General features: G+C 40.3%; 1 protein-coding gene across 15 annotated transcripts in view; it reads left to right on the top strand.

Annotated features, from left to right (window-relative positions):
• Nucleotides 1-23,537, top strand: part of LOC137371942 (R3H domain-containing protein 1-like) — a 163,820-nt gene that overhangs the window by 107,921 nt on the left and 32,362 nt on the right. For all 15 annotated transcript variants that reach the window (XM_068035054.1, XM_068035053.1, XM_068035052.1 and 12 more), the window contains 3 exons: nucleotides 1-142; nucleotides 1,823-1,974; nucleotides 3,864-3,967. The exon at nucleotides 1-142 is cut by the window's left edge and continues 13 nt beyond it. In XM_068035054.1, the coding sequence (XP_067891155.1) occupies nucleotides 1-142; nucleotides 1,823-1,974; nucleotides 3,864-3,967 (398 nt within the window). The remainder of the gene's footprint in view (nucleotides 143-1,822; nucleotides 1,975-3,863; nucleotides 3,968-23,537) is intronic.

The following is a 23,537-nucleotide window of genomic DNA, read 5'->3' as shown; positions in this document are numbered from 1 at the left end:
GATGTCAAGTCAACAGCAAAGCTATCAAGGCTTGGTTAGTGTTCAGCCTCAAAATCAAAATGTTGTAAGTGGCCAACATAGCAATATGGGCAATCAGATGCAAGGCATGATGGTCCAGTATCCGTCAATGCAGTCCTATCAGGTATGTTATGTTATCAAGAGTTGTCTGTCTTGCCATCCAGTTAAAGAAATAGTAATGTTTGCAGGTGATGCTCAGTCTAGAAGAGTACTTTTTTGTTTAAAGCACCGTGCTTGCTCCCCATCCCACCTCACCCAATTTTTTATATGGAAGAAAGTTAACCTTCACATTTTATCTTAAGTTATCAGTTGTGTTTCTAACATGGAGCTTCTCAGACTCCGTACGATCTGCTCCAGTAACACACCCTGGTGCATGTCCATTGTAAATAATTTCCCAATAATCAGAGTTTCTCAGAGTTACTGCACCCCAGGTAACCACATTACAGGCTGGAGAATCTAAGTCCCAACTACTTCCCCCAAGGTCTGCATTATGTTTTCTTGGGGTTGGATTGTTCCACAATATTTCATGGTTTACTTTGCGATTCAGTTGTTCGTTACTGCCTGAAATTGAAGGTTTTAAAAAAAATTCATTCTCCGTATGAGAGTGTCGCTGGCAATGCCAGCATTTATTACACATCCCTAGTTCCCTTGAGAAGATGGTAGTGAACTGCCTTTGTGAACTGCTGCAGTCCATGCAGTGAAGGTGTTTCTACAGTCCCAGTAGGTAGGAAGTTCCAGGATTTTGAGCTGGTAATTTATATATCTGCATCGGGGTAGCGTGTGACTTGGAGGAGGAATTTGGAGGTGATGGTACCCCTGTCCTTCTAGGTGGTGGAGGACATGTATTAGGAAGATGCTGCCAAAGATTCCTTGGCGAGTTGCCTCAGTGCACCCTGTAGACAGTACACACTGCAGCCACGGTATGCCAGTATTAGAGGAAGTGGGTTTTTAAGCCACTTAATGAGGCTTGGTTAGTGTTCAGCCTCAAAATCAAAATGTTGAGTGGCCAACATAGCAATATGAGCAATCAGATGCAAGACATGATGGTCCAGTATCCTTCAATGCTTTCCTATCAGGTATGTTAAGTTAATCAAGACTTGCCTGTCTTGCCATCCAGTTCAAGAAATAATAAAGTTTGAAGGTGATGGTAAGTATAAAAGAGTACTTTTTTGTGAAAAGCACCATGCTTCCTCCACCCCCCCCCCCCCCCCACCAATTTTTTTTTTATATGGAAGAAAGTTAATCTTCACATTTTTTCTTGAGTTATTTGATCAAGCAAATTATTTTGTCATCAGTTGTGTCAAGCTCCTTGAGTGTTGTTGGAACTGGAGCCATCCAGGCAAGAGTATTCCATCACATTCCTGTTTCATGCTTTGTTGATGGTAAAGAGTCTTCAGGGAGTCAAGAGATGAGCCACTTGTCACTGAATACCCAACTTCTGACCTGCTTTAGTAGCCAATATATTTATGGCTGGTTTAGTACATTTTATGGTCAATTGTGAAGCATAAGCTGTTGATTGTGGCGTCTCAGCAGTGGTAATGCTATTGAATGTAATGGAAAAGTGGTCATGCTCTTTGTTGGAGATGGTCATGTGTGGCACAAATGGTACTTGCCACTTCTCAGCCTAAGCCTGGATGTTATCCAGTAGACTGTTGGCTAATGTTTGAAAAATTGTGAATACTTCGATAATTTATTGCTACTCTTTTCAAAAACTTATTTTGTTTTTTTTTGGTATAACATGGCCTCCAAAAGTGAGGATTCGAAAGCTACATGTTATCTATCTTTTTACATGTTTAAAATTCAGATATCATTGACTCCAGGCTCACAAGGAATCGGTCAACAGTCCTATCAACAGCCAATTCTAATCCCAAGTCATTCAAATCAAGGGCCTTTACCTTCTGCAGGAATGCCAGTCTATTACAGTGTTATCCCACCAACTCAACAGAATAATATGAGGTCAGTGCCTTTGACAAAATGTGTTCACTTCAGGAAATGGGTAATTTTTCATTTCCTTCCTGTTTATATCTGATTTTTTAAAATGTTTTGTCGTACAGTCCAACCCTAATCTTCAAGCATTCTAAGAAAAATTCTGTTCAATTTGCAAAGTTTGTATTGTATTTGGAGGGGGTAGTGGATAAACATTGAAAATTTATTTTTATCAATATATTTGCTCAATCTTTCTTGCTCAATCGTCTCTGCTTGTCGATGCCCACACTCCTAAGCCTACTGCTTCAAATACAATTTGGGCGGCGCAGTGGTTAGCACTGCAGTCTCACAGCTCCAGCGACCCGGGTTCAATTCTGGTTACTGCCTGTGTGGAGTTTGCAAGTTCTCCCTGTGTCTGCGTGGGTTTTCTCCGGGTGCTCCGGTTTCCTCCCACAAGCCAAAAGACTTGCAGGTTGGTAGGTAAATTGGCCATTATAAATTGCCCCTAGTATAGGTATGTGGTAGGGAAATATAGGGACAGGTGGGGATGTGGTAGGAGTATGGAATTAGTGTAGGATTAGTATAAATGGGTGGTTGATGGTCGGCACAGACTCGGGCCGAAGGGCCTGTTTCAGTGCTGTATCTCTAAACTAAACTAAACAATAGAAAAGTTAAATTGATGTTTCTCTGCTGTGTTGGCTAGTAAGAAAATGTTACCTTTCCTCTTTCATTCCATGGGCACGTAGAAGGGATGTATTTTTGAAGTTTCACAAAGTTTCCCTTTTAGTTTTAAAAAAAAAAAAATCACTTTGTAATTTTTGATTATTGCCTACTCAGGCCTGCCTGTATTAATCCCAATTTTGCAGCTCCTGATCAATCCAGAAAATTTGATTTTCATTGAGTCTTTCACAGTGACACACAAGACCTTTTGCTTTCATGAGGATTCATCCATATAAAAATACCAGTTGATGGAGCTTTTCAACTTGGGCAAAAGCCTGTGTAGGAATTGGGTTGAAACCTCAACACTGGATGCATGAATACCAAATTAAAGTATTTTGTCCACTGATTCCACTGCCCCTATTATGATTCACTAATGGTTTGTGTGCCAGTGATTCTTTTATACATGTAGATATATAATATAAAGTATAGAAAGGACACTCCAGTGAGAATCCAGGTTGCTACTATTTCTTCCTATTACCCATTTGTGCGATAAAGTGGGAAAAAGGAAAACAATGTTGTGTTCCAATTTGTCAGAACTTGAATAATGCCTCCTTTTGTCCATCATGTTTCCCCATAGACTGGAAGTTGTTTCTGAGCTTCCAGTCACTGTTAGTAAAATTTTCTATGATGCAATTCCTATTAGAATGCCGACTAAGTCCCACATCCTCACTTTGACAAATCTAACCTATTGCGGTGAGGTGATTTCTGTAAATGATTTCTGACTGTTAGTACAACGGATAGAGTCACTTTCATGTTAGTATTTGTATAAAAGTTCAGATTTGCAATGTAATGCCAAGCTTTGGAATTGCCTGTTAGTTTCACCAAATTTATATTATTCAGAAGGGTTTTTAGCAGCAAGTCCCGCACATTTCTACTTCTGTCTTGTTCTGCTGCCTCATATTTTCACTTTGCCCCAGCTGTTTTCCACAGATATGTCAATCCCTAGACGTTGATTGGCATGTCATTGTTGGCTACAAATCTTGATTCAAAATGCCATGTGTCTGAATATTTCCATTTATTCCTGTTCGAGTAGGTTTCAATTGATGGAAATGGTAAAAGATTAACTTTAACATTAAAAGAGCAACAGGGCGTAACAAAAACAGTTTGATTTGCTTTTGTAATAGCACAGAGCGGAGCTAACTTTTCTGATCCAGATCCAGATAGTTTTGACATGTAATAAGCGTTGTCTCTTTCCAAAGTTCATCAGTAGGTTATCTGCAGCCTCCAGGAACGGACCAGATGCAGTTCCCTCGGCCATCTTCCCCATGCAATTCTCAACAGCTACAAAGTCAGCAGTGTGCAGGTGAGCAAATGACCTTTTGTATCTCCAATTATGTTGCTTGTTTAAATAAATCCAGTAGAATTCAACGCTTTCACAAAATTTTCATTTAAATCATCGAAGAATGAAGAATGACTGCCTTGGACTTGTTCCTAGCCCCTGCTAAAATTGGATATTTAGATTTTGGAACCCAAGGTCACAGCAAGATGAGAATGATTATCTAGAAAATGTACCATGCCTATAGAATATATCAGGATCCACCTTTACTTTAGATGTCTCTAATGTGTGTGGAATGTTTTTAAACTGCATACAAAGTCGCACCTGCTCTCCAGTGGCAAAAAAGTATAACTACAGTCTGACAGGCTTTCATGGGCAATTACGTTATAAATGTGCATATAACAAATTTATAATGGTATTATAAAGGACAGAATGTACAACTTTCACATGGGAACTAAATTACTTCTGTGTGCCTTGGTATAATCTTCTCTTCCCTCCCACCTTTCACATGAAAACTACACTTGATCTTAACTCCCAATGTGTAATTCTATGGGAGATCAGTTCGGATATATACTTTTCATTATATTAATAAAACGCACCCAGTCACTAACTGGATAATAAAAAAATCTTCCACTGTCTGAACAAATTACAAAACTTATCTCTTGCTAGTGATCGTGCAGTGAATGGTGGTACAAACCTCTAGCAATGTTTCCAAACTGTATGCATACAAAAATAATGTGATTATGAGAATAATCATCATTGAATTCAGCAACTTGGTTTCCAAATTACAGCAGTATTGCAGTGGCTAGGTTGACCTTGGCATGCTGTAATCTGATCAGCATTGCAGATTGTTACCCTTAACTGAGTTTAGCTTAGTATAACACAACATATGTATGACAGTTTTGAGGATTACACTGCATGTAGTCTCTTTATAGGTGTATGAGCTTATCAAATGGTAGTTGTATTCTCTATATTTAAGTTAAAGATGTTAGTAGAAGTGCTTACACCCTCCTTCCTCTGCTTGCATGCTGGGTTAAATCAGCTGCTACATAAATGTGCCTGTTGTTTATAGTCATCAGGTGCTGTCTCTGTCCCATGACAAATATGTGATTACACTATAGTTCTTGCTTCTTGAGAATTTAGATCATGAAATTGACTGGTCAGTGCTGCAATATCTTTCTCTGAACTGAGCTTTTATTCACTTCTTTTCCTGATGACCATTATCTGAGTCTCTGATTACCTTTGTGCGATTTGATCCTCAACCTGTCTTTCCCTAACTTCTCTAACCAATTTAAAAATGTTAAGTCATTTTTTTTTGTATCTGAATATCAAAGCGATCCAAAAGGATGATCATTTCACAATCTCATAAGAAATAAAAGAAACCTCACTTAGAGTTTTGACCTGGCTTTTCCAATTAAATTTTAAAGACACTTTTTAGGCCTAAATGTGTTGTTGAGTTTGGCAGTAATACAAGATTTAATCTGCTGCTGTTAACATTGCAATTATAAAGCCCTTCGTCCAAAACTTACCAAAGGCTGTTCTCTCTTTCATCGTTCTGCCTGGCAGATATGTAGCCACTTGTTTTTTGCTTTCAGATTGTAAACTGAGAAACACAGGTAAAGTCTGTCCTTTTGGCTCTTTCATTTCTTGGCTTGCAGTTTTCAATTCACAGAAACTTGTGTCTTTTAAGAATTGCTGAAGCTCAAACAAAATGGATTTGTAAGCCTGTCCTATTTTGTTGGTGTCCCTCCTGTTTTCCTACTATGCTCTTGGTTATACTTCACACTTTGTTGGAGAGCTCACAGACAAAAGTAACCTCAGTCACACGTCAATTAATCTATAAAACTTTTTGATGTTTTAGAAAGAATAGTTAGTCATTAATCATTATGCTATACACTATATGTAAAGCATAACATGATTGGTTCTGGGAACACTACACACCTAGCATGCCATTAAAACAAAGTTGGGATGAGTTTGAAGATGGTGCCATGTGTAGTCTTCAACTCCTGTGTTGTATAAAGCCAAAGAACTTCCACCACTGAGCCAGTTTATTTTCGCCCAACTAAGAAGGTGTGCACTCTGCTGCTTGAAAAGCATCTTTTGTTGAAGAATCTAGTAAGTCTCTGATTTCTCTTTAACAGTAGTTTATATTAGATGGTCTTTGCAATCATAAAATTGGTATTTTATTACCAATAAGCCAGTCTGTTCCTTTTTCAAATTTTTACTGGAAAACGCGGCATTAGTATCAGTTGGTGCCGACCAACAAACAGTTCACCATGGACATCAGGATGAGTAGTAATGTCACTGGATTAGTAATCCAGAGACCCAGAGACATGGGTTCAAATCCCACCACGGCAGCTGGTGGAATTCAAATTAAAAAAATCTGGAATTGAAAGCTAGTCTCCGTAATGGTGCTATGAAACTACATCGATTTTCGTAAAAACCCATCTTGTTCACTAATGTCCTGTAGGGAAGGAAATCTACCATCCTTACCTGGTCTGGCCTACATGTGACTTCAGACCCACAGCAATATGGTTGATTCTTAAATGCCCTCTGAAATGGTCCAACAAGCGACTGAGTTCCAATGCAATTAGGGATGGGCAACAAATGCTGGCCTGCCAACAATGCCCACATCCTCATGAAAGAATTTTTAAAAAACAGTCTTGTCCTCATTAGGACACAGAAATAACACCAGAATGCTTTAAATCTGCTACAGGCCTTTAGTGATTGGCAGTACTCTGCTCTGGTTTTACGACAGCCAATTTGAAGAAACTTACAAAGCATACACGACTTAAATCAGCAAACCAAACACAAACAAATGGAGCTCAGAGTAGAGATTACGCCCTTGCTTCTGCATTGACACTATGTCGACATCAACCTTTGCAACAAGCTTTGAATACTGAGCCAAATGCACTCCATCCCAGTTTAACTTTGGAAACTCTTAATGGGCTGGATTTTGCTGCGATTGTCGGGACCCCGGCGTCAGGTTCTGTTCTGGGTCAGGAGCATCGTCGTGGCTGTGGCGGTGCGTCAGTCACGATGATCCCAGAGGCAGCCAACAAAGAAACCACTAAAATAAAAGCAAAATACTGCGGATGCTGGAAATCTGAAACAAAAACAAGAAATGCTGGAATCACTCAGCAGGTCTGGCAACATCTGTGGAAAGAGAAGCAGAGTTAACGTTTCGGGTCAGTGACCCTTCTTCGGAAATGACAAATATTAGAAAAGTCACAGATTATAAGCAAGTGAGGTGGGGGTGGGGCAAGAGATAACAAAGGAGAAGGTGCAGATTGGACCAGGCCACATAGCTGACCAAAAGGTCACGGAGCAAAGGCAAACAATATGTTAATGGTGTGTTGAAAGACAAGGCATTAGTACAGATTAGGTGTAAATACACTGAATATTGAACAGCAGCAAGTGCAAACCTGAAAAAAAACAGTGGATAAGCAAACTGAACAAACTAAGATGAAATGAAATAAATGCAAAAAAAGATTGTAAAAAATGTAAAAAAGAATGTTAAAAAAAAAGGAAGAAAAAATAACTAAAAATGAAAGTAAAATGGGGGGCTGTCATGCTCTGAATTAAGAAACCACCTCTGGGAGCCAACTCTGGAAGCCCTGTCCAATTAAAGATGGCAGGCAGAGCAGGGAAACAGCAGGCCCAATAGGAGGGCCTGCAGCAATGTCCGGCTGGCAGCTCCACCGGGGGAGGTGGGAGCTGCCGATGTAGATAGGAATGCATGAGGCGTCCTCTGAAGAATTATAAATGTGTTTTCAAAATAATAAGTGTGGCCACAGCAGCGAGGCCTTCAGTGTGGAAAGGCTTAGGGGATGGGATTTAAAGGAGGCCTTGCTAGGTCTGCTTGAAGGCAGGATCACGTCAGAGATGCACCGCAACGTGCGATTCTCTAATTTTCCTGCTACTGCCACCTCCAAACCCATCTCTGCAGCAGCAGGAAAATTCAGTCATTGTGTCTCCTCTATTCACTGTTTACAATCATGACATATCTGTCTGAATTTTTTCCGTGCCTATTAACCTTAATTTCCTCTGCCCATTAGTCTGTGTATTTTGGCTGTTGCTCTCTACCAGAGCCCATCACATGTCTCTTCCTTTTTGGCCTTTTTACCCTCTGGGCCTTTGGCACATGTCCCCCTGCCTTTCTGTTGCCCAGGAACATCCTGGAAAGCAAAGATAACCCCTGACATTTCTCCACTACCAACCATTCCTTGAAGCCCCCGCCCCGCCCTTTCCTTGTTACCTCCAACAAATGCTAGGAGTTTATGGACATGGACCACCTGCCTCTCTTAAATCCCTTCATTCCCTTGCCAAGCTCAACTTGTCTATGCGATCCACTTCCTGATCGATTGATTTTATTCCCACTAAACTTGGCCATGTTTTAAACTGCTCCAATCTACACCTGCCGCAACATCAAAACAGTCTTAATGAAAGTCATAAATGACATACTCTATGACTGTGACTACGGTGTACTATTATTCTGCATCCGTCTCACCCTCTCTCCAGCTTTTGACACAGTTGGCTGCACAATTCTCCCCCAAAGCCTCTTCCCCATTGTCCAGTTAACTGGCACTATCTTCACATCATGCCATTCTTAACCTATCCACTCATTGCTAGAGAATTTCCTGCAGTGGCTACTCTTCTTGTCCCCACAACATCACCTCTGAAGTTCCTCAAGGATCTAAACTTAGCCCCATCTTATTTCTCATTTATATGCTGTCCCTTGCCGACATCATCAAAGGCTTGACATCCAGTTGCATGTGCGTACTGACAACACCTAGCTCTACCTCATCACCACCTCTCTCAAATCCTCCACTGCCTTTATCGTCTAACTGCTTGTCTGACATTCAGTTCTGGATGAGTTACAATTTTCTCCAATTAAATGCTCCTCCATTGTCTTTGGCCCCAGTTCTCAACTCCATTCCCTTACCACCAATTTCATCCCCTCCCTGCTACTGCCTTAGGCTAAAACCAGCTGTTTTCAGCTTCTGCATCTTATTTGACCTTGAGCTGAGCTTGTTACCCTATACCCTCATCACCAAGATCACCTAATTGCACCTCTGTAATATCGCCCATTTACACCTCTCCCTCAGCTTATCTGGTGCTGAAATTCTCATCTTTGCTTTTGTTACCTCTAGTGCTCTCTTTGCCATCCTCCCATATTCTACCTTGCATAAAAATGAGCTTATCCAAAATTTGCTATCTGTATGCTCACCCACACCAAGACTAGTTCACCCATCAGCCCCTGTACTCACCTACATTTGCTCCCAGTGCACCAATGTCACCATTTAAAAGTTCTTATTGTATTCAGATCCCTCCATGGCCTCACCCTTTCTTATCTCTGCAACCTCCTCCAGCTCTACAACCCTTCCAGAACTCCATGTTCTTTTAACTCTGGCCTCTTGAGCATCCCCATTCTCTTTGCCCTACCATTGGAAACCATGCCTTCATCTGTCTCGGTCCTAGGCTCTCAAATTCCTTCACAAAACCCATCTGTCTCTCACATCTTTCTCCTCCTTTAAGATACTCTTGAAAATTTATCTCTGACCAAGCTTTTAGCCACCTGTTCTAATATCCTCCTTTTTGGCTCAGTGTCAATTTTTGTCTTGATTACACTCCTGTGAAGTGCCTTGGGATGTCATCCTACGTTAAATGCAAGTTATTGTTGTTGCCCGACAACAGTTGCTGATGGCCATAAACAATGCATAAGACACCTTTTGTCAAAACATGACATTGTTGTTGTCACATTTTTTTGCTTGTCCCAATTCTTCTTTGGCCTCCTTATCTCGAGAGACAATGGGTAAGCGCCTGGAGGTGGTCAGTGGTGTGTGGAGCAGCGCCTGGAGTGGCTATAAAGGCCAATTCTAGAGTGACAGGCTCTTCCACAGGTGCTACAGAAAAATTTGTTAGTCGGGGCTGTTACATAGTTGGCTCTCCCCTTGCGCCTCTCTTTTTTTCCTGCCAACTGCTAAGTCTCTTCGACTCGCCACACTTTAGCCCTGCCTTTATGGCTGCCCGCCAGCTCTGGCAAACGCTGGCAACTGACTCCCTTGACTTGTAATCAATGTCACAGGATTTCATGTCGCGTTTGCAGACGTCTTTAAAGCGGAGATGTGGACGGCCGGTGGGTCTGATACCAGTGGCGAGCTCGCTGTACAATGTGTCTTTGGGGATCCTGCCATCTTCCATGTGGCTCACATGGCCAAGCCATCTCAAGCGCCGCTGACTGAGTAGTGTGTATAAGCTGGGGATGTTGGCCGCCTCGAGGACTTCTGTGTTGGAGATACGGTCCTGCCACCTGATGCCAAGTATTCTCCGGAGGCAGCGAAGATGGAATTAATTGAGATGTCGCTCTTGGCTGACATATGTTGTCCAGGCCTCGCTGCCACAGAGCAAGGTACTGAGGACACAGGCTTGATACACTCGGACTTTTGTGTTCAGTGTCAGTGCGCCATTTTCCCACACTCTCTTGGCCAGTCTGGACATAGCAGTGGAAGCCTTTCCCATGCGCTTGTTGATTTCTGCATCTAGAGACAGGTTACTGGTGATAGTTGAGCCGAGGTAGGTGAACCACTTCCAGAGCGTGGTCGCCAATATTGATGGATGGAGCATTTCTGACGTCCTGCCCCATGATGTTCGTTTTCTTGAGGCTGATGGTTAGGCCAAATTCATTGCAGGCAGCCGCAAACCTGTCAATGAGACTCTGCAGGCACTCTTCTTTGTGAGATCTTAAAGCAGCATTGTCAGCAAAGAGGAGTTCCCTGATGAGGACTTTCCGTACTTTGGACTTCGCTCATAGACGGGCAAGGTTGAACAACCTGCCCCCTGATCTTGTGTGGAGGAAAATTCCTTCTTCAGAGGACTTGAACGCATGTGAAAGCAGCAGGGAGAAGAAAATCCCAAAAGGTGTGGGTGTGAGAACACAGCCCTGTTTCACACCACTCAGGATAGGAAAGGGGTCTGATGAGGAGCCACCATGTTGAATTGTGCCTTTCATATTGTCATGGAATGAGGTGATGATACTTAGTAGCTTCGGTGGACATCCAATCTTTTCTAGTAGTCTGAAGAGACCACGTCTGCTGGCGAGGTCAAAGGCTTTGGTGAGATCAATGAAAGCAATGTAGAGGGGCATCTGTTGTTCGCGGCATTTCTCCTGTATCTGACGAAGGGAGAACAGCATGTCAACGGTCGATCTCTCTGCCCGAAAGCCACACTGTGCCTCAGGGTAGACACGCTCGGCCAGCTTCTGGAGCCTGTTTCGAGCGACTCGAGCAAAGACTTTCCCCACTGTGCTGAGCAGGGAGATTCCACGGTAGTTGTTGCAGTCACCACGGTCACCTTTGTTTTTATAGAGGTTGATGATATTGGCATCGCACATGTCCTGAGGTACTGCCCCCTCGTCCCAGCACAGGCATAGCAGTTCATGTAGTGCTGAGAGTATAGCAGGCTTGGCACTCTTGATTATTTCAGGGGTAATGCTGTCCTTCCCAGGGGCTTTTCCGCTGGCTAGAGAATCAATGGCATCACTGAGTTCCGATTTTGTTGGCTGTATGTCCAGCTCATCCATGACTGGTGGAGGCTGGGCTGCATTGAGGGCAGTCTCAGTGACAACATTCTCCCTGGAGTACAGTACTAGGTAGTGCTCAACCCAGCAGTCCATTTGTTTGCGTTGGTCAGTGATTATGTCCCTTGATTTAGATTTGATGTCCCAATTGACCAGTAAAGAACATCTGTACCAAATATGAAAGTGAATGGCACAAAAAAAACAGCCGTTCTTAGTTGGGAATCGACAATCTTAAAGTATCTGGCCTCTCCCAGTTAGACATTTCTGGGCATGCACCATTGCCAAATGAACAACCAGTCAAAACCATTTGGCATCAGGGACTCTCCAACTCCAGTGATTTTTTCTTTAATATATTCTTTCATGGACATCACTAAGGCCAGCATTTGGTGCCCATCCCTAATTTCCCTTGACAACTGAGTGGTTTTCTAGGCCATTTCAGAGGTCAATTAAGAGTCAACCACATTGCTGTGGGTCTGGAATCACGTAGCCAAGACCAGGTAAAGATGGCAGATTTCCTTTCCTAACGGACATTAGTGAACCAGGTGGGTTTTTACGGCAATCGGCATCACTGAGATTAGCTTTTAATTCCAGATTTTTAAAAAAAAATTAATTGAATTTAAATTTCACCAGCTGCCATGGTGAAATTTGAATCCATGTCCCCAGGGCATTAGCCTGGGCCTCTGGATTACTAGTTCAGTGATCTTACTGCGACGCCACTGTCTCCCCTAGTGAATGTCATGAGCACCTCATCAATTTGTGTAGATGTACTACTTAAACCAAAGGTGCAGTGTAGTTGATCGTTCTGAGGAGGGAGCACTGGTCAGCAATACTGAACTGTCCCATTTCAACCAGATCAGCTGAAGAGCAGCAGAGTGCTTTGCACAGAGGGCTTGATTCCTTAAGCAATTCCATGAGCAATTTCAATCACTGTAGCCAATTTGATTAAACACTCATCCTCATTTCCACAAGGAGGCAGTCTTAACCCCACAACCAAGTAATGTACAAGGAACCACTTAAATTCCCCCATCAGCTAGAATTGATTCCAACAGGGCTTGTAGGAGGAGAGAACAGACAGGCTTTGGAGTCAGTTGCATACATTATCGGTCTAAACAACCAAGTCCTGTGGCTGTATACATTGGGAGTAGGAGACCAACTGCAGCACTGCCTATCGGTAACATCATGACAAGATTTTTTGTGTGCATGCTAGGCAGGTGATTTTCCACAGAACCACTCAAGCTAGGCTTTACACCCATGGTGTCTGGAGGATGCAGATCATTCAAAGAATGAAAACCCTACAAAGGTAGGAAATCAATTAAAATCTGGTGTATGAATGAGTAATTGTTTTGCAAAAAGTCTATGCTTTATTTTGCAAATAGACTAAGCCTAGAAAAGAAAGAGAGTTTTGATTCAAGCCAACTGATAAATTCAGTATTCACAGTGAATCAAGCAGAAAAGAGAAGAACTATTTAAATTGCTTGTTATATATTTTATACACTATTTTTATTTCACATCCACTGATTCTTCCGTCTCATTTTCCTGAAAGGGTTGACTGCTGGGATGTTATTCATGGGTGCCAATTACACAGAATGTACAACACGGAAACAGAGTCTGCTGCTGTTTATGGTCGACTGAAGGCTCCTTACACCCCTCTTCATCTAACCCAATCAGTATAACCTTTATTCCATTTTCCCTTATGTGTGTTTATCTCGTTTGACCTTAAATACATCTATGCTATTCACCTCAACTACTCCTTGTGGGAGTGAGTTCCACATTCTAGCCACTCTCTGTTGAAGAAGTTTCTCCTGATTTCCCTATTGGATTTATAAGTGACTATCTTTTACTTACAGCCCCTAGTTTTGGTCTGCCACACAATTGGAAATATCTTCTCTACATCTAGCCAATTAAACCCTTTCATAACCTATATTAGGTCACCCCTCAAGCCTTCTCTTTCCTGATAGGTATAATCTCTCAGTTCTGATATACTTGTAATAATAACTCACTCCAGTGGTCATTCTTCACCTGTGAGTCTAGCCAGTGAGCAGTGGCAGGCTGCTCAACTCATTAGTGTCATCAAAAGCACTTCTAGTCAGGGTGGCTGGATAATGATCAAGATTTGGTCATTTTCCCTTTGTTAACCCAGAGGTTCCATTGACAACTGTAGCACTCCCATGACCAAGGCTGAGATTGTCAAATACAGTATCCAGAGCAGGGATTGAACCTGGAGGATGATCCAACCACAGGCTATTCATTTCTTCTTGCTATTGGAATAGTGTAATCGTGGTTGATGTTGAAATGTAAACATAGTCTAAACCACTGCAACTTTCTAGAAATAGTGGGGAAATATTTGCCCATATTAATTGCATTTGTTTCTGTTTTGGGATGCCTTACAACATACTTCTGGTTACAGGTGTAGTTAACTGATGAATTAAATTAACACTATTGTCAACACCAAAAAATTGCTGTGGCTACTGATTTCTACAAATATTTATGCAACTAAAGCCTCAGTTACAGTAGCTGTTTATGACTAGTATGCTGCTCAGCATGTTTATGTGGAACTCTTGGTACCTGCTACTTGCCTCGCAAGGGTTCAAACCAATGCTCTTCAGATGTCTGGTGACTAGCTGATGAAATCTTCCTGGTAGGATGTCTTTGGAGTCTAGTTTGCTTCAAGATTATGGTTACTGTTGGACATTCAAAATCAACATGTCTCTCCATGTCATTAATGCGAGATGGGAGATGGATCTGTTCCTGAGGGCTGCGATCTTTCCCATTTGGCTTTGTTTAATCTTGAAAGCTAATGCTTACAGAGAGAGATTGTGTGTTTCCTAATGGATCAGAGAGAAATTATTTTTAATCTTCATTTCTCAGTAGCTCAGATTGGAACCTCGTGTGTTGTAGACTCCCTGATCCCAAAAAGCCTGTTAAGTTTGATCTTAACTAACATCTTCTATTTCCAATTGTGTACCAGTAATTTGTCAGTTATGTTGTAGGGATATTTACTGTTATCAGGTCTTAAATTTATAAAATATATTAAGTGGAACAAAATTAAGTTTTTCCATTGGATACTTAGCTGTAGTGTGTCAACGGTTCATATTTTAATTGATCTCCAAAGCACCTCTGCCATTGAAACTTAAACTGAGCCCCTAGTTGTGCTTCTCTTGCTCTTTCTGTTTCATAAAGTATTCGAATTTAACTTAGTAAACGAAAGGAATCACACGCAAAGGAACAAAAGTTCAGAAGAGAATATTCCTGGTAGTGCTGTTCTTCTATTGTGGAAGCTAATGCTACTTGGCAGAATCAAATGTAATATCTTGAAGTTATATTACTCAGCACAAAAAGGCAGGTCTCCTTTGTGAAAAGCATATAGCATCTGATGTATTTGCTTGCTGTTTTGCATGGGAATCAGTTAAAAGGATGAATGAAATGTGCATTACAGAGTACAATACTGCATTTCAATATAAATCAGAAACAGATTCAGAAAACAGTTTTTATAGTATAAGAGTTGGTATAATTAAGATCTGCTGCAAAAATATTGTTTATGATGTGCATAGTAGTAAATGTGCATTCCAAGCTCGGTCAAAAATATTTTTTTTTGGGAAATAATTGAATGAAAGGACAGTAATGCATCACGTTTGCTTAAAGAAAAATGTGTTTTATTCGTTCATGGGATGTGGGCATTGCTGGTTAGGCCATCATTTATTGCCCATCCCTAATTTTCCTTGAGAAAGTAGTGGTGAACTTCCTTCTTGAAACGCTGCAGTCCATATGGGGTAGGTACACCCACAGTGCTTGTTAGGAAGGGAGATCCAGGATTTTGATCCAGCAACAGTGAAGGAACAGCGATATAGTTCCAAGTCAGGATAGTGTGTGGCTTTGATGGGAACTTGCAGGTGGTGGTGTTCCCATGCATCTGCTGCTGTTCTCCTTCTAGGTGGTAGAGGTTGTGAGTTTGGAAGAAAGAAAAATTGTGCAAGGACCTTTTATTTTCTCTCTTATTCAAGTTTTGATGATTTTGGCACCAATTGTGAGTAAGATACACATCGGACAGGAAACTACTCTTTGATGACCAGGAAATGCACACAAGCTGCTCAGTTATGACTCCTTTGCTCTCTTCTCCCACACCCCTTTTTCCCCCCTCTTCAGGGGACATACCTGGCCTTTGCTTGGGGCTGCCACTTTGTCATAGAGGTAAGGAACTAACACGATGACTGAGCTTGCATGCCTCCAGTGCTGTATTTTGATCCTCCTATGCTGAAGGCCAATGTTTGGCCTCTGTTATCTCTGTATGCATTTAACGATTATGAAGGAGTTCAGTCACACATACTTCATCTTTTGACCTGTGCAAATGGCCTTTGTTCATCTGTTATCAATGTGTTCGACTACAACTATAACATTTGAACCCATCCTTTCCTCTCCTGATATTCCCATATGCTCGCCTCCGGCAGAGGTCACTGGATAACAATCAGGAGCAGGAACCCTGGGCCTTTTTCTTTCTTTTTCCAGTATCACAGCATCACCAAAACCAGTTGTAGCTTCTTTATCAGTCTCCTAGTTGACATCAGCCAATGTATTAATGCTTTAAAATATCTGCATAACTTTCAGAAAGACCATGTTGAAATATTTTTGCAACTCATGGAAAAGCTTTTTGCTTAATTAAGTTTACATAATTGTTTAAAAAAATAAGTTTGTATAAATCCATGCTGATTGCTTCTAACTACGAAGGTTCCTTCATATTACCATAGTTATTGATACTTAAATTTGTGATCCTCTGCATGTTTTTCCTATTCATTGAATCTACAGATTCCAATTCCGGTCTGCATAATTACAGTAACACTACATTGACTATGAACCTTAGTGCAAACTTGTTATGTGAGACAATTAGTACAAACTTGTTATGTGAGACAATTAGTACATTAAATGATTGACCTCTGATGAAAAATACATTTGTGCTTTGAGTTCAGCTGACAGCTTCCAGATCATTTGCCTGGTTTACTAATTTTGAAATTAAGTAAAATTTACATAAATTTTATCTATGAACAGTCTGATTTTAATGCCTTAGTCTACACTTACCACCAGATTTAGAAACCAGTATCTCCTACTCAACTGCAGCCATTGTTGCCGCACTCTCACCACCCCTAAATCACAACAGGACCATACAACTGTGCAATCCAGGATGGCCTCCACCCACATCGCCTAAAACGCCTGTAGCTATCATCCTGTTACAGTAATTCCCCTAATCATTTTCAATGCAAAAGAAATGGAAAGACAATTTTTTAATGGGTGATTTATGTTAGTATACTGAAAAAATATGAAACAAGTGGTACATAATGAACAAAACTGATGCAGGAGATGGTGAGCAAAACCCCAGCATCGACTACAGGGAAACGTATGCAAAATGGTGAAATCAGAAGCACAGCACTTCTGCACAAAATGTTTTCTGGTATTAGTTGGTTGCTACTATTTGGAAGGAGTGAGTATTGAATTCCTTGACTGCTGTTCACTGCACCTATAAGGAAGTGTGAAGGATATTGCTACATGGAGATTAGAAAGTGTCCCTTTTAAGAACTAAATCATTAATACACATATTAGGCAGTTGTTGAATTTCTTTGAACTTTTGAATATTTCTGTTTTAAACAGTGCTGATGGCATTTGACTGGGAGGAGTTTTTGAACATGAAAATATAACGAAGCTAAAGGAAGCTCAAGTTTCTTTTCAGGAGTGCTGATATTAGGACTTTTTACATTGCTTTTTCAATTTTAAAATCTGTCTTCTGTTAAAAATTGGTGCACAATTATACAGTCTTTCTAAGACATAATTTTACAGTAGAGGACTAATGGGAAAAAGGCATTTACTTGAAGGGCAGAGGATTAAAACAATCTAATATCTGATCCTCAGTGGTTTTGGGTTGTCTCCAATGACTTAATTTATAAAATTGAAAGTTTGAAGTATTATGAAATACTTGCACTGCAATTAGATGTAGGTAGTTTTGATTTCAACACATTTTCTCTGGAGAATGCAATAGATTATATATAGTTACGCTAATTTTACAGAAAACTGAATGCCATTTCACATAATTTGAAATGTACAGTAGCATAGTGGTTATGATACCAGACTAGTATTTTACTGAACAAGGAATCTGAAGTTGTGGACTAAAGATCTGGAGACATGAGTTCAAATCCCACAACAGCAACTGGGGTATTTAAATTCAATTAATTAAATAGATCTGTAATTTTTTTTTTTAAGTTGTTATCAGTAATGGTGACCATGAAAATATTGGACTGTCATAAAAATTCATCTGGTTCACTAATGTCCTTTTGGAGAAGGAAATCTGCTTTCCTTACCCATCCTGGCCTATATGTGACTCCAGACATACAGCAGTGGTTGACTCTTAACTATCCTCTGAAATGGCCTACGAAGCTACTCAATTGTATTCAAGAAGGTGGCTCATCACCATCTTCTTGAGGACAATTGGGGATGGGCGATAATATCCCTTGCTGGCGACATCCACATCACATGAATGAATAAAATAACCCTAATAGAAATGTTAGAGCACTGAAAAAATCTGAATTAGATGTTTTATGCCCTAGAGGCCCTTATTTCTTTCAAACCACTTAGCATTGAACTGAAAGCACCTCTGCCCCCCTCCACGCCACCTTTGTTGAGTTACTCTTACTTTTAGAAATAAGTATCTGGTGAATAATTTTGCTCAATATGGATCCATAAAATATAGCAGGTAACCATTTATGTGAAGCTTAGCATAAGCTGACTTACTTGTGTGTTCCTATGTTAATCGTATTTCTTCTCAAATGTCATCTACCATGCAAGGTGAACCACAGTGGAAGATGGCAGAATCCACCATGTCAGATTCTGCAGAAAGGTCAATGAGGAATAAAGTGCCACAGTTACAGAGGGCATCATCAGTGACTTTGGGCTAAAGTTCTTTGTACTGTTAGCAGGGCATAAGTTGGAGAAGGGGGCACACAGCTGTAGGTAATGGCATATTCAAGGATATTGGAACAGGAGTAGGCCATTTAGCCCCTCAAGCCTGTTCTGCCATTCAATAGATGATCAATGATCATTGAATGGCAGCAGAACAGGCTTGAGGGGCTAAATGGGCTACTCCTGTTCCTATATCCTTGAATATGCCATTACCTACAGCTGTGTGCCCCCTTCTCCAGCTTATGCCCTGCTAACAGCACAAAGAATTTAAGCTAAAGTCAATGTGATTGTGGCACTTTTTTCCTCATTTGACCTTTCTGCAGAATCTGGCATGGTGGATTCTGCCATCTTCCACTGTGATTCACCTTGCATGGTAGATGTTCTATGATCTCATTGCTGATCTGTGACCTGACTCCATATACCTGCCTTTGCCCCATATCCCTTCATACCTTTGATTTACAAAAATTAATTGGAAAGATAAAGGTTAAGGGTTCAACGGTAGTTGGAGGGGACAGATGGGTCATGGTCAGGTGCTTTCAGATGGAGGAGGATCCGGGGGGGGTCACGGGTGGATGAAGATGGCAGTTTGAAAGCAAGTAGGATTGTGCATATACAGAGGAAGCCATTACCAATCAAGGAATGGGTGGATTGGGAATCAAGTGGGTAGGAAGTGCATTTTATAGAAGAATGGAGTTTAGAAAGGGAGGGAGAAATGGGAGAGAAGATGCAAAGTGACACGGTTAGGATAATTGGGTTTTTACATAGATTATAGAGTGTTCATAGAAACAGGCCATTCGGCCCCATGGGCCGATGCCAATGTTTATGCTCCAAACAAGGCTCCTCCCACTCTCTTTCTTATAACCCCATCACCATATCCTCTATTCTTTTCTCCCACGTGTCTATCTAGCTTCCCCTTAAGTGCATCTGTGCTTTCCACCTCAACTACTCCTTGTAGTAATGAGATCCACATTCTAACCATTCTCTGAGGAAAGAAGGTATTCCTGAGTTCCCTGTTGGATTTATTAGTGACTATCTTATATTTATTCTCCCGAGTTCTCGTTTCCCTTGCAAGTGGAAACATCGCTACGTCTACCCTATCATAATCATAAAGACCTCTATTGGGTCAAAACTCGGCCTTTTTTTCTGGCGAAAAGAGCCCCCAACCTGCTCGATCGTAATGACCTCTAAATTCTGATATCGTACTGGCAATTTTTTTTTTGCACCCTTCTCCAGTGCATGTTTATCTTTTTATAATATGGAGACCAGAACTCTCTATTCCAAGTGCAGTCTAACCATGGTTCTATACAAGTTTAATATTATTTCTCTACTTTTCCATTCTATACCTCTAGAAAGTAAATGCAACTTGCTTTTTTTATTAAACTGCATTTCCACTTCATGATTTGTGTACCTGTACACCCAGATCCCTCTGCTCCTCTATCCCCTTTCGGCACTTATTTTCCAATGAGTTTGTGGCCTCCTTATTCTTTCAACCAAAATTTACCACCTCACATTTACCCACATTGTTATTCGCCAATGCCATGCCCATTCTACAAGTTTATTAATGTCTTTCTGTATTTTGTCGTAATCCTCCTCTGTATTAACTACCTACACCCTATAATTTGGTGTTGACCACAAATTTTTAAACTTTACATCCAATTTTGAAAGGGGGCAGGAGCATAAAGGCAGATGAGGTGGCACATGAGGCAGCTGCACTGATGGTATCAGTGTTTGAGATGCAAAAATTCATAAGCTTCTTTCAATACCAGATTTGTTCAGCCAGCATTCAGCTTTTAAATGCCTAGGTTACATCTGTATTTATGATGTCAAATGTAATGATCTGGTGAGCAGTCATTCTTCTATTATCTATAATGCTGTTTATGGATACAAAGAAACAGTTTACAATTTTTTTTTAAACTTGGCAGGATTAGACTTGTTTCCAAACCTTTCTGAATGAATACTTCCCAAGCATCCAGAAAAGCTGCTATAATTTATATTGCATGCAGCACCCGATATCCAAAAAAAGTAAATCTTGTAGTTATTTCCTAGTTGAGTTTAAGCACTTCCCTAAGGAAGGCAAACTTGAGGCCAAGATAAATTGTAGTCCCGTTGTGCATCTCCACAGAACCATTTCATGAGCGTTGTCGATGGAAACCAAGAATTCGACTGCCTGCCTAAGTGTAAGGAGGCAGAAAGCTCAAAAATTGGACAACGAGAATGGGTTTTGAGATACCTATATAATAAATGTTTCTTGGTGCAGTATATGGTACCCACTACAGTTGAATGTACATGTAAACAACTATTGTAAAAAAAAAAAGTATATTTCTGGCAATGTCCTTTATACAAGATCGGTTGATAGTCCAATGCTGCTCTTTGGGTAGTTCATAATATATTTGTACAACTTTTTGTCAGTCTAACCTTTTCATGATTTTGTCAGGATAAGGGTAATAATTAAGAGAGGAGGATGTGAATGCTTCAAATAAAAGTTGTTTTCTCATATTTACGTTCCATAAAAAACTTGAGCTGTCCATAAAAATTGTGATTTTGTGTTCTTAAATCACAGACTTGTTTCACGCTTGTCAGTTATGCGTGGTCTAGGGAACAGTGTTGTCGAGAATTCTTATCCAGGCTAGGCTTGATGTTGATCTAAGGTGACAGAGCTGGGAAAAGTCGGTACTGGCTGGTTACCAAGTACATTATATTGACAAAGAATTATATTGCAATTCAAATTCCAAAGTTGAATATCTGTCTGAGATTTGGCTGATCATTTTAAATTTATTGTTGTAAGTTGGGTTGAAGTAGAATGCACACTTTGTAGGTCTGGCTGTAAGCTGCATTGTCAGGAATACTAATTCTCTCGATGAAGTTAGGTATAGCTCCATTAAGGTGGTTTTTATGTTTACCTTTTAGTAACAAAAATAAGAGTTGCTCTCATCAGAGGCACAATCCACATTATTACCAGGTATTAAATGTGGCTAGGTTTTACTTATCATTGCCTGAAAACGTGTTGTCAGAGACCAACTGCATGCCTTCAAACCAACTGTGAGGGATAACTATTGGTGTAAACTTCCTTTTGATTTCTTTAGTCTCAGTTCAGTATTCACAACAAAGAAGGGTGATAAAAGTTTTGAGACAGGTTTCCAAGGGACTGGGCTCTGATGCTTCAAGTCCAATTGACACCATTATCTTGTTAGTTGGTAAACTGTCATGCCTTTTTATTTTGGTGTATCTGTGAAGATGCAAGGTAAACGTTCTGTAATTGTGTGGAATGTATTCTGTTGGGTGGAACTTTCAAACTGACTAAGTCATTAAGCCCACTTCTTTCCGTTGAAGTCAGGAAAATCTAGAAGCATGTAATAGATTTTTGTTTATATTAAAAACATGTTGGAATGTTTACCTGCAGTAAATTGTTTTCGGAGGCAAATTCTGGAGCTGTTTATCATTTAACAGCAAAACTTACCATTTACAAACCCTGTGCCCCCACCTAACTTTTCTCGAGATGCAAATTTTTCTGGTTGAAAGGAAAATAAATTTATTAAACAGCAGTGTGTTTGTTTATTGTTTCACAGAGGCATAGGTCTCAATAGCATGTAATAACAAATAGAATTTGTTTTATTCAGTCACTAAGTCAGTGGCATTACATGACATAACACCTCTGTTATAAAACAGGAGATCCACTAGTAATAGATTAAAATCTTGCATCTGGAAGACATTTCCTCCAATTGTAATATTCATTTCCTGTGTCTCTTTTCTGTCCTATTTCTTGTCTCATTCTTCCCACATAACTGCCTCTCAATAAATATCTTCCAACTGATTGGTTTGCAAGTTTATTAATTAGATATGGTAATATACTTTTTGGATAGCAGATGGGCAAGAAGTGAACCAATGATTATCCAGCCAGTATTCCTAATTCGTTTCCTCCACTGTTTTTCCTCAATTAAAATTTCTTGTTTCCAAATAAGATTTTAAGCACCATAGAAACGAAAAACTGCAAATTTCACTGTTCAATTAAACTGCTTAAATCCTACCTCCAAAATACCCAGCTGTTCTTTATTGGTACGGGCTTTGTCACTATAAATGAAATTGTATTTTTCTCAGTGGAAAGCCCTTCCCCTCTTGATTTTGGTCTTGCACATAGTTAAGAATCTTCCTCATTCAGTCAAGTAAACATACTTCAGTCAAGAACATACATTCTTCCCCACCCCCAACAACTGTTGGACCAAGAGACACTTCGTAAATGAAACCCTACATTGCTGCCAACCCCATGTTCTCCCCATGCGATCGGAGCCCAGCAACCCCCACCACTATTTCTAAATTCCACCCACCAATCTCCAGTCTACTGCATGTCACTGACTAACTTTCTTCTTAAAAATAACAGTCAATAAAAATTAGCTACATAGGTGAAAGAACGTATAATAGGCAAGACTAATTGCAATTCTTATGGAAAGAAGATTGAATCATAAAATTCTACGTTCAGAATACAGAGTGAGCAAAAAGTCATGCCATGCAATCAAACTTGAATTTGACTAATTCAATCGCTGTATAGCAGTAGCTCTGACAATATATTGCAAGTTACATGATCTTAAAATCGCTATCATTATAAAGCTGCTGATCCCCCAACACAGCATGAGCACACCACAAAATATCCACTATTTATTAAAAAATCATATTTGGAAGTCCAGACATTGCAATTTTTCCCCCAAATGCAAAATAATTTTTAAATGCCGGATGCTTCTGAGTTACGAGTACATTGCAATCAACTGAACTATTTGACCCAACAGTAATTAACCTCTGATCTGAGCCTTAACCTTGACAATTATACTTATTATATAAAAAAAACTTGAAAATCAGTCTGACTTGTAATTCACCAGAGCATTGATTTCGAGGTCAATTGATTATTTGATAAAGTACCACGTAATAGGTTTATGAGCAGAATGAAGCCCCCGAGATTAAAGGGGCAGTGACAGTGTGGATACTGAATTGGCTAAGAGATAATAAGCAGAAAGTAGTCGTGAAAGGTGGTATTTCAGACTGGAAGGAAGTATACAGTGGTGTTCCACCAGGCATCAGTATTAGGATCAC

The sequence above is a fragment of the Heterodontus francisci genome, chromosome 7 (genome assembly GCF_036365525.1).
Source record: "Heterodontus francisci isolate sHetFra1 chromosome 7, sHetFra1.hap1, whole genome shotgun sequence".
In the NCBI taxonomy this organism is placed as follows: domain Eukaryota; kingdom Metazoa; phylum Chordata; class Chondrichthyes; order Heterodontiformes; family Heterodontidae; genus Heterodontus; species Heterodontus francisci.
This window is presented reverse-complemented; position numbering and strand designations above follow the sequence as displayed.